This window comes from Geotrypetes seraphini, chromosome 2, assembly GCF_902459505.1.
Source record: "Geotrypetes seraphini chromosome 2, aGeoSer1.1, whole genome shotgun sequence".
NCBI classification, from domain to species: Eukaryota; Metazoa; Chordata; class Amphibia; order Gymnophiona; family Dermophiidae; genus Geotrypetes; species Geotrypetes seraphini.
In genome coordinates, this window is record NC_047085.1 from 144089519 (window position 1) to 144102040 (window position 12522).

General features: G+C 42.9%; 1 protein-coding gene across 1 annotated transcript in view; it reads right to left on the reverse strand.

Moving 5' to 3' along the window:
* The window catches only part of COLEC12 (collectin subfamily member 12), a 303430-nt gene extending 296299 nt beyond the window's left edge, over positions 1 to 7131 (reverse strand). Inside the window, exon 1 of the mRNA XM_033935217.1 lies at positions 6880 to 7131. Coding sequence (XP_033791108.1) covers positions 6880 to 6886 — 7 coding nt within the window. The 5' untranslated portion in view covers positions 6887 to 7131. The remainder of the gene's footprint in view (positions 1 to 6879) is intronic.
* Between the last annotated feature and the right edge of the window lie 5391 nt (positions 7132 to 12522).

The window sequence follows — 12522 nt, forward strand, 5'->3', positions numbered from 1 at the left end:
TTATTTAATCCACACTAATAGTGATATTTGTGTCATGGGTGCATGCCAAAGGAGTGCTCTTTATTTGCTCTCCTTGGGGCAAGTGACTTAGGACTGTGTCAACAGGTGCCACTTCCAGAATCAGGAATACCAGTGCCTTAGCAAGGACCCTAGATGCCAGAAATGTAGGCCAGGGTTTTACAGGCCTACGCTTCTGGCTCCCGGGGTCCTTGCAGAACCATGGCCAGTGACGCCGAAGTCCAGAGCTGCCCTTAAACATGCCAGGAAAAGCTTGGCCTAATATACCAGTGCCTACCACTGTGACACCTAGTGGCATCTACGCCCGCTTAAGTGCCACTAGATGCATTCTTTAAATCAGTGTTCTTCAACCTTTTTATACCTATGGACCGGCGGAAATAAAAGAATTATTTTGTGGACCGGCAAACTACTAAGACTGAAATAAAAAAAACCATCTCCGCCCCGTCCCCCAAGCTCGGTCCCGCAAACCATCTGATCCCATCCGCACAAGCCTCAAATAGTTATGATTTTATATTGAATGTATTTTATTAAAGTATAAAAAGAAACAATATTCTATACAATTGTCATTTTATAAATACAAATAATACAGGGCAAAGATCAACAAAACCCCTGTCTCCCCTCCCCTTCACATATATCCCCTCTACTATCAAGAAAACTGAATAAACCAAATTATTACAGAATGGTACACAGAAATATCATGCTAACATAATACAGGATACACATTAATAGTGTTAGGGGAGTGCAACTAGGGCAACTTCCCCCTGGTCAGAGAGAGCCCTAAGCCAGCTAGAAGCTAAAGAGGCACTGTCTGGGCTTTGCAGTCCTCAGTTATGTCAAACACCAGCTCTAGCTGTATAGCAGTATACATATTTCAAATCTGATATATTCTAATCACAAGATAAAAATAAAATTATTTTTTCTACCTTTTGTTGTCGCTGGTTTCTGCTTTCAATCGGCTTTTTACTCTCTTCCATCCAGCGTCTGCCCTCTCTGTCTCTTCAATCCAGCATCTGCCCCTTCTATCCACTGTTTGCCCTCTCCCCCTTCCATATGGTATCTGCCGTCTTTCTATGCCCCAATCCCCTTTCCATCCAGCCTGTGCCCCCTCTCTCCTTTTTACATGATTCATTCTGCTCTCTTCATTTTTATCTCTCCTACACCAGATTTAGCATCTTTGTTCCTCTCTCCTTATTTTTCATCTGACTCCCTTCCCAACATCAATATTTCTCTACTTTCTCATTCCTCTGTCTCTCCCCTTTCCCTCATCCGATCTCTCCATTCCATCCTAAGTCCTTCCCCTCCTCTAATTTCCCTGCCAGATGTTTCCTTCCTATTTTCCTCCCTCCCCTGTCCAGCAGTACTCCTTCTCCCTTTCCTCCTTCCCTTATCCAACAGTAACTCTCTTCCCTTCCCTTTCCCTCCTCCCCTGTCCAGCAGTACCCCTTCCCCTCCGTCCTCCCCTGTCCAGGAGTACCCTTTCTCCCTTCCCTTCCCTCCTTATCTCTCCAGCAAATATTTCCTCTTTTTAGCCTATTGGCAGCTCTGTATGCTTTTAACTTTGGCACACAGCTACCACTAAGCAGTAGTTTAGCCATGGTTTCATGAGGCAGTCTCGGGGCCTTTGCTAGGCCAGCCCACATTGCATCATCGAAGAGGGCTGGCCTAGCAAAGGCCCCGAGGCTGCCTCATGAAACCACATCTAACCTACTGCTTAGGGGCAGCTGTGTGCCAAAGTTAAAAGCACACACAGCTGCCGCTGCTGGTCTGGGGGGTGCGGAGACATATGCAGCAAAGGCAGGAGTCCCAGCGAAGGCAGGAGGCATACGCGGCGGAAGGCAAGAGACCCAGAGAAGACAGGAGGCAGGAGTCCCGGCATACGCGACGGCAACAGGAAGTTGCAAGTCAGCTGACACCGACACCGCAGCCTCACTTCCTGCCTAGTGTGCAGTTTGTGGAGAAGACCAGCAAGAAATTTTTGCAGACTGGCACCTGTCCACGCACCAGCGGTTGAAGAACACTGCTTTAAACAATGTCTAACAATTGATTGTCAACCATGCCTAGCGGCACCTAGGAGTTATGAGATAGGCATCTTTTTTAGAATCAGGGCCAATATGGTTAATAGAATGCCATTAAAAGATCTTTAACCAGCGCTGGTTTATGGATTACACCATTTAAGTGTTGCTTTTCTTTGCTTTTTTGATATATTTGATTGACGTTTTGAAATTTTTTTTATTTTTTGAACAACTATATATTTTGAAAAGTACACATTTTATGTATGCATCTTCATATAAAAGTTTTACACAAAATAGGTGAGGTAGCTGAGGTGGGACAGGCCAGGCATAGGTGATTAAAATCTGGAGTCAGGAAGTGGATCTGAAATAACATATAGATTATAGGAGATTCTATGATCTGATTGCCCTCAGTTACTTATTGTAAATTGGTTGTTTAGAAGAAAAGAAGAAACATACACGTATAAAATCTCAAGGAAACAGATATTATTCAGGATAGAAATGTTGTGAGCCTGTGTTAGGCATTTTAAGACTCTTTTAAGGAATCCTGAAACATCTGTGATATACCCTATTGGTTACTATATCAAAACAATTACCGGCAAAATAAAATAAATGGTGCATTTATATACCAAAGGCCTGCACAAAGAAATGCAGCAAGTTGTTTCCAAAAGCCTGTAATCTCACCTAAATGTTTCAAAGCAACAGGCTGCTTATTCCACAACAAAGTAACTGGAACTGAAAAAGATGCCTCCCTTGTATCAGCATAATGTATTCTATGCAGTGATTTAATTTAATTTTGATATTTAAAATCCACTTAACCATTTTGTTCTAGGCGGAGTTCAGCAAAGTGAAGCCACCTTTAAAAGATCAACACATTGTCCAAAAATATAGACAAGATAAAGGCCCCCTTTTATCAAGCTGCATTAGGGGTTTTTTATCGCCAGCTGTTGTGGTAAAAGCTCCGATGCTTATAGGAATTCTGAGCATTGGAGCCTTTACCGCAGCGGCCGGTAATATTTGTAAAACCATTAGTAGGAAATATTTTTTCACTCAGAGAATAGATCAGCTCTGGAATGCATTGCCAGAGGATGTGGTAAGAGCGGTTAATATAGACAGTTTGAAAAAAGATTTGGACAAGTTCCTGGAGGAAAAGTCCATAAACTGCTGTTGAGAAAGACATAGGAGAAGCCACTGCTTGCTCTGAATCGGTGGCATGGAATGCTGCTTCTATTTGGGTTTTTGCAGATGTGTGGTGGCAGCTCCAGTTTGCTCATGTGTATGTGGTTGTGGCAGCTCTGTAATGGGGAAGTGGGGAAGGGGTAAAACACGGACCTGACGGACCTCGCGGATCTAAAACCGCACGTCCTTAAAAATCTGACATCCGTGCCACTTGTAGTTAGTTTCTGGCTCTGACAGACCTCGATGACAATTTAGCGCTGACGTATCCATCTCAGCATAGGGAGGGAAAAGTATTAGGATCCGTCAGCGCAAAAATGTCACCGAGGTCTGTCAGAGCCAGAGAGTAAAACCATTCCCTTAATGAACTTTTGCAGAAAATCTCTCCTGCAAAAGATACCAGTGGCGGGGACCTGGCCCAACCGTTCGGGCTCTATAAACATTCAATTATTCCCAGCAAAGTAGCCGCACCACTTTTAGTCTCTGGCTCTGATAAACCTCGATGACAATTTAGCGCTGACGGATCCTAATACTTTTCCCTCCCTATGCTGAGACAGATCCATCAGCACTAAATTGTCATCGAGGTCTGTCAGAGCCAGAGACTAACTACAAGTGGCACGGACCTCAGGTTTTTAAGGACGTGCGGTTTTAGATCCGCGAGGTCTGCGTTTTACCCCTTCCTGGGGAAGTGGAAGGCTAAGTGAGTGATGTATTCCTCCCTACCTTCTCATTGGTCAAGTTCGCAGCCAACACTTGAAGCCTTTGGGATGGCATCAGGATTGGAAACTAAAGTCTTTGGAATGGATACAGTAGTTTGGGATCAGAATAGAGAATGGGCACCATTTAGCCCCAAATAACCAGCTGTCAAGACCCTGCCTCGAAGTCACTAATCTCTTTGATGCCTAAACCAGGGAAAGAGGGAGATCCCTCAACTAGATTGAACATCAAGTCTCCAGCAGCAACTTTTGTCTGTGTTGCAAGAACAGGATGTTGCACTTCAGATAAAACCTATGAAGGTGACTTTGGATAGTCTGGGCATCAATCAGGACCCGAGTCTTCTTTTTGGCATTTGCAGGTAAAGCGAGTTAAGATATAACTAAGATGACAACTAGTATTGAGGATCAGACTACTGGTTTTGTGACTCATGCTAGTAAAATAGACTCCATAGAAGGAAACTTGCAAAGATTATAACTATTGTCTGACTCCCAGATTTGTGAAATAGAGGTGATTAATAGAGAACTGGAATATTTAGATAATTAGCAAAGAAAAAAACAGCCGTAGATTTACAAATTTCCCTAAATCACTGACATTGTCGGCTTTGGAAATGGTTCAAAAATATCTACGGGAAGTTCTGGAATTTAATGTTGAAAAAAAAAGGCCCCCCTACTGTTTGTGCAGAATATATTACTGGGGTAAAGTCCAATGGAGGAACCTTGTCTGGACTTGAATTTTTGAAAAGCTCTCTGGATATGGTGACTGACAGAACAACATTGATAGTATACTTTGCTCTAGACCGGTGGATCCCGACCGTAGTAATAAATTAATTATGATATCTTTAAAATCAAGCATAGTACTAGAAGATTGGAGGATGGCAAATGTAATGCTAATTCTTAAAAAAAAAAAAGCTTTCAAAGGTGACCAATAAATTATAGACTGTTGAGCTTGATATCAGTTAGAGAATGACACGGTGACAAAATTCATCACCGTTCCCGTTCCCGCGGATAACCGCGGTAAACAATCTTCATGTCATTCTTTAAGGAGAGAGGGAAGAATCAGAGTATGAATGGCCTCAACCACCTACCCTCAAGCTTTGCTTTGAAGAATGCTGGTGTAGAAGGACCGAGGTTGAAACAGACACTAAAAAATGAAATGGGATTATTTCCCGCGGTTATCCACGGGGACGGGAACAGTGATGAATTTTGTCACCGTGTCATTCTCTAAATATCAGTGTCAGGCAGAATGGTAGAGACTTATAAAGAACAAAATTACTGAGCATGTACATAGGCATAGATTAATGAGATAAAGCCAGTGTTTGGGGAGTTCTAATGTTGGAGAGATGTGTAAGGGGTGGGGACTATGGCACCAGGAGCAGGAGGATAGGATGGGGTAATGGGGGCTTGGGAAGGGGCTAACCTGTTGCTGCTGCAGCTCTATGTACTTTTGTGACACTTTGGGCAGTGCTGGATGCACAGGTACAGCCATGCTATCTTCTGGGGCACATAATGCAACTCCAGGCAGCAGGTACTGTATTTCTCCAATATGCTACATGTTGGATTTTACTACTTGGGATCTAGCTGGGTATTTGGGACCTGGGTTGGCCACTGTTGGAAACAGGACTGGGCTCGATGAACCTTCGGTCTGTCCCGGTATAGCAATTCTTATGTTTTTATGATGCTGGGTACACCTCTTGCATTTACCACACAAGTTTTTCCAATTATTACACCTTATGTTCTGGTACCAAATGGGCTTCGGTGCATTTGCCAAAGGAGAATCACTACCACGGCTTTGCAAAAGGAGACCTCAATCTGCCTCTAAAGGGAAAACTATTCCACTCCAGTTAAAGAGTAGTTCAAATTAGAGAATGGCGCGGGGACAAATTTGACCCCATCCCCGCAAATTTCCCCGTTCCGTCCCCGCAAGTTTTGTTGCCGTTCCTGTCCCTGCCCCATTCCTGTAAGCTCTGCCTTAACCGCCCAAGCCTCGAACCTTATGATTTTAAAGTGTTCTGAGGCTTGTGCAGATGAGCTTGCAGGAATGGGGCAGGGACAGGAAAAGAACTTGATGGGACGGGAGGGGGAAATGAGTTCCCACGAGGACAGAGAAAACTTTGCCCTTGTGTCATTCTCTAGTTCAAATCACCAAAATATAGCTAATTACAGCCTAGCAGTTTGCTCTTTTTCATGCAGAAATGTGCTTTAATGACTTTAGCATGTCATCATTACGCTGTGTACTTAGCGTGCCTGTTTAGCTATCCACTGCTCCAGCTGGTTAACAAATGTACCATCACCTTTCAGATTCCTTTTGCATTAGCCTACATGTTGCAAGCTAGGCCAATGGTTTTATTTCTGTTGGTTGAGCTGAAAGAAGCACCTTTCAACTGCCTAACTTTTACTTGAAGTCTCTACTCTAAACAGATGCAAAGAACAAATATTTTCCAGTCGGTGGATCTTGCGGGGAAGAAGGATGCCAAATAAATTTCACAAGCCAGTTAAGCCTCCACTGGCACCTAATGATTCCCAGATGTTTAAAAAGAGCACCAAACACATCTTGAAACTCCAGCCAAGAATAAAAAAGTTCTCTTGTTTTTAGAAACAGCAAGTAAGACAGAGCTAAATCAAAACACGAAAAATAGCTGGTCGAGAAATGTGTAGTGGAGAGAGCAGAATACAAAATCATTTCATAACACTTTTTGAAGTGCATTTTTTTTTAAACTTTCAAACTTCTTTGGTAATCTACCTAGGCGCGTCTCTACTATGTGCATTGTATTAATTACAAGTAAATTTCAAACACACTTATAGATGTACAATGTTTGTCTTTGTTCATTTCTGGAAAAAAAAATAATCATTTAAATCTTTAAAGAGACGTTCTGCAAAAGTTATGTGCTAGAAAACCCAAAAGAATAAAGTGGAAAAAAGAAAGCCCCCCCCCCTCCATCAGCTCCTATTCAATGCCTTACCTTTCATGTTGGCAGTAAGGATGATCACAGCAGAAACTTGGAGGTGGTTTTACGAAGACTGGAGTTTGAGGTTTTATTGTAGTTCCATGGTAGGTACTGCCAGCTACTGCTTACAGACTCAAAGCAGATTTGAAGGACACTAAAGAGTAGCTGCAATTTCAAATAACACTCCCCTACATGCAGCCCACAGGATGAGATACACAGACTGTTTTAGGTGCCTAACTATTCCCCTTCTCTCTTTCTCGCTCTGATTTCAACGGAGGCACTGAAAAAATTTGTGATGTGGGGGAATGTTTGGGGAGAGGAAGATAACTCCCTCTACTGGCTGCAAACCTCCAAACCCACAAAGAAGTCCACTAAAAGTATTTCTGAGTAGGCAAAACAAGCCCTCCATCTACACACTTTGTGGTTGGGTCAGTGCTTGCCACACTGAGCCCTCCCCTTCCCAAACCCCTGGTAGTCCATTGAGTTATATCCAGCAGAGGCTGGAGAAAAGGACCCAAGGACATGCAGGGACAGAGGGTGGGGATAACATTAAGATGACAGCAGGAGGGACTAGAGACCTGGGATTCATTAGTCTTCAAAGGGAAAGGAAGTTTGACACTTGAATTTTAATTTCAACAAGGAATTTTTTTTGTTTTTAATGAAGTGACCTTTTCCACCGTGGAGTACAAGCCGGGTTAAGACCAGAGGGCTGCCCATGCTGCTTTTAGCATTATGGTCTTTACGATTATGGTTACAAAAAACTGGGGAAGTCATAACAATACCACACACAAAGTGCAGAATCACCAACAGGAGCCTCCTCAATGACGGTGAAACGTTTATGGGCTACTTCCGGACTGCTCTGTTTCAGGTTTAGCATGTCAGTGTTGTCGCTACACATTTCTTCAATGAAAGAATAAAACAAAGATTTCCTGCCTCTACTGTGCAGCATCTGTCTTTTCTTAATGATTTCACATGCTTTCCCTGCTAGTCCACTGTTGACGGTAATAAATATTTTGTCCAAACTTTCTTGGCTTACTTAATCAATGTTGTCCCTTAGGGCCGATGCACTAGACAAGGACAATATTCAGCAAGGTGGTCACTACTTTTAAGGAAAGTTATCAGTATAACTTTATGTGGATTTTCAGCCAACCTATCTGTATAAGTCAGACTGTTGAATGTGCAAACATAAATTTATATGAATATACAATATTATTAAGAACATAAGAATAGCTTTACTGGGTCAGACCAATGGTCCATCTAGCCCAGTATCCTGTCTTCACGGAGGCCAATTCAAGTCACAAGTACCTAGCAAAATCCCAAATAGTAGCAGCATTCAATGGCACTGATCCAGGTAAGTAGTGGCTTCCCCCATGTCTGTCTCAGCAGCAGACTATGGACTTTTCTTCCAGGAATTTGTCCAAACTTTTTTTAAAACCAGCTACATTAACTGCTCTTATCACAACCTCTGCCAATGCGTTCCAGAGCTTAACTATTCTCTGAGTGACAAAATATTTCCGCCTATTGGTTTTAAAAGTATTACTCTGTAACTTCATCGAGTGCCCCCTAGTCTTTGTAAATCTTGATGCAGCAAAAAAAATCGATCTACTTGAACCTGTTCTACGACCCTCAGGATTTCAATCTCCCCTCAGTTGTCTCCAGTGGCGTACCTAGCATATGTGACACCTGGGGCCCATCATTTTTTTGAAACCCCCCCCCATCTACATGAAAAATATGATTTTTAGTAACAATCCACATATCGCACAACAAGAGTGTACCTAGGAAAAGGCAGCATCTAGAACACCAACACATACATTATAAAACTAAACAAGCCAGATCCCGCACAGTCAATTAATCCTGCAGTCAATGCCAACTGAAAACTATGTTGTTTTCATACACACAGAACAGAGATACACCCTCGCCCAATATGGAATAATCACAAACTAAAAATAGAAATATATAGACAAAAGTTAAACTGAACTGCCAAGAAACCAGACTCTGCATACAACCCCACAGAAACACCACAATACCACAAAAACAGTAACACATGTCCTCTAATACTGTGCAAAATATAAAGACAGTAGATGTAAATTTGAAAAAACTGATACATGACAATCACCACTTTACAAATTAACAAATAAAAATAAAACAAATAATGAGAAATAAGAAAATACCATTTTATTGGACTAATACATTTCTCACTTAGCTTTCAGAGGTTAAAACCTCTTTCTTCAGGTCAGTAAACTATACTGCTGTTAGAGTATCCCTGTCGTGACCTGAGGAAAGGAGTTATGATCTCTGAATTAGTAATAAAATGTATTAAAATTAGTTCAATAAACAGGATCACCTAATTTCCATTTTCTATTAATAAACGATTATCAACTCAGCTACAATAATACTTTATCCTAAAGCAAAAATAAATAAATAAAACAAATATAATTTTTTTTTCTACCTTGGTTGTCTGGTTTCTGCTTTCCTCATCTTCTTATAATTCTCTTCTTTCCATCCACTGTCTGCCCTCTCTCTGCCTCTTCCATATGGCATCTGCTCTTTTTCTATGCCTCTTCCAGAAACTGTCTGCCTCTCCCTTCCATCTCTCCCAGCAGATTTTAGCATCTCTCTCTCTCTTCCTTTCCTCCCCTCAGATCTCGTATCTTTCTCCTTCCTCCTTTACTCCTCCCAGGTCTGGTATTGGTCTTCTCCCCTTCCCCCTGCTCTGGCATCTTCTCTCCTTCCTTTTCCCTTGGTCTGGCATACCTTCCTCCTTCCCTCCATGCCCTGGCATACCTTCCTCTTTCCCTCCATGCCCTGGTATCTCTTCCTCCCTCCCCTCCATGCACTGGCATATCCTTTCATTCCTTCCTCATCTTTTTTCTCCCTCTCTCTCTCTCCTTCCAGTTGGGTGCAGCAATTCTCTCCCCCTCTGCTCCCTTTCCTTTTTCTGTCACCCCATCCCCGGTCAGCAGTGCAGCACCTAAGCGGGTGCTCCAAGGCCTGGTGTCATGAACTTTCTTGGGCAGCAGCAGCATTCACAATTTGCTGCTGTTGCTGGCTTTGGGCCTTCTTCTCCATCAGGTCCTGCCTTCATGGAAACAGGAAGTAGGCAGGACCTGGCACAGAGGAAGGCCTGAAGCCGGCAACAGCAGCGAATTGTAAATGCTGTTGCTGCTGGAAGAAGTTAATGACACCAGGCCTTGGAGCACCCGGGGCAGACTGTTTCTCCTCCTCTCTCTCCCATCCCCCCAGTATGCCACTTTCCAAATGTTACTTTTCAGCTGCCCCAAAGTTTTCCTTCTGCTGCAACTTCCCATTTCCATCAGGTCAGATCACCGCAGATGGAAAGCTTTGGGGCAGCCACAAGCAGCTTGTGAGAGATGGCTGCCATGTCTGGGCCCCAATGAATAGTAACAGATTGGGAAGTGAGGGAGATAGAGAGAAGAAGAAAAGAAGTTCAGACTGCAGGGCCCCCTGGATCTGTACATAAGAATAGCAATACAGGGTCAGACCAATGGTCTATCTAGACCAGTATCCTGCCTTCAGAGTGGCCAATCCAGGTCACAAGTACCAGTCAGAAACCCAAATAGTAGTTATTTTTCTCAGACTTTCAACTCTACCTCTTTATTTTTTCCTCTTATCTGTTTATACTGTATTCTCTTTATTTTATTTATGTATCTTCCCATTAGAAGTTTGCTCTCCAATTCTTCCTTCCTAGCCTGTTACCTTAATTTCCCTCTCCCCCTTACCTCCACAGCCCAACCCATTTCCCCTCTTCTCTCCATCCACTGGGGAATTGAATTGGTATTGTTTTATACATTAGAACGTAAATATGCACCTGCGTTGATGCCACCTCCCATCAGTAAAAAAACTGGACAGCAGGAGTAGCAGTAATTACAGGAAAGAAAAATTTCTGCTTACCACTATGAAACTATCCCAACACGTGCTTACACTGATGTCATGGGCAATAAAACTGGACTGTCTGATACAACTGTACTTAATTATCCATCTTGCTTTTCCCATTCCTTTTATTCGTTTTCTTTGCCTCACCTCTCTTGCCTGTCACCCCTTACTTTTGCTCTGAAGAACCCGGTGACAAGGCCGAGCCCTTAGCCTGTTTTGTCCATTCTGGGGGGAAACAACTGCACCAAGAGAATAAAGCACAACTACCGAGACTGAAAAGCATGAAATTAGTGGAAAGACAGAGGGCCCAGGAAAACTTCCACTAATGCTGGCCCGGAGGGGAGGGGGGGAGGAAGAGAGTCCTTCTGGCTTTGGCTGTCCAGCATGCACCATGCTGTGTGTGCACGAGGTGGGAGGGTGAAGAGGAGAGAGGAGGTTCCAGCGCAGCATCGGGTGACCAGCCGGCACGTGCTAACAAGGCTGTGCGTCTGCGCAATGACTGGGTCCTCCAGAGCAGCGCAGCGCTGATTTTTAATTTTTGCTCTCCTTCTGCACCCCCACCCCCACCCCAATGATAAAACCCAGACAAATGAGACCTTCCAAGGGCAAATTCAAAATCTGCCCCGACGTCCTGAGTCATCCGGACATATGGTAACCCCTACACATTAAGCCCCCGTGAACTCCTTTAATCCGGCCCTGGCCAGCTGTGCACCCCCTTGGGGCATGCACCCGGGGCGGACCTCCCCCACCCCCCTTCCCCCCTTGGTACACCACTGGTTGTCTCTTTTCCAAGCTGAAAAGTCCTAACCTTTTTAGTCTTCCCTCATACGAGAGGAGTTCCATCCCCTTTATCATCTTGGTCGCTCTTCTTTGAACCTTTTCTAGTGTCGCTATATGTTTTTTGAGATAAGGAGACCAGAACTGAATAGTGAGGACGCACCATTGAGCGATATAGAGGCATTATATCATTCTTAGTCTTGTTTACCATCCCTTTTCTAATAATTCCTAGCATCCTGTTTGCTTTTTTGAACACCCCTGCACATTAGGTGGAAAGTTTCAGCGTATTGTCCACAATGTCACCCAGATTTACTAAAGTAAAATCTAGTAACCCTATTCCTGGAACACCTCAGGCCCCTTCCGAGTTCTATGGATATTTATTGTCAAAACTGACCCAATCACTGATGACTGATTTTCAGACATACAGCCTATCTCTCTGCATCTCCTGCCTTTGGAGTGTCAATATTTCTTGGAGAATAGTTTACTCTTTTTCATTGTTTTCTCTCCTACCTGGAATCTATGCTAATTATTGCCAGCCTTTGTTCAGGAAGGAGAGGGAGGAAATTACTTTGATATTTTGCATATCAAATAAATGTGAAACTTGAGGCTCAAATTTTTCAAATTATCCTCAGTGGGAAAAATTACAGGGATGTTTTAACTCATGATTTTTTAAATGAATTTTCTAAGAGAAAATATACTTCTGCTTTCATTTTGAGTCTTGCACAGATACAAAGTACAAGTATGTCTTGATTTGCACTTACCTTTTGTGTAGATCAGAATTTCTATCGAAAATAATATGTGTAGATTTGAAAGTAGAACTTACTGTACATATATTATGGTTTTATTTATTTATTTATTTAATTAATTCTCCCAAAACACACCCACAGGAATCCCACTCCAAATACAGTATGGTTAAATGTATGTACACTGTGGAAAAATGTACATCCATGCTTTCAGCTACATTGAGGGAAGGCATGGTCAGATGGC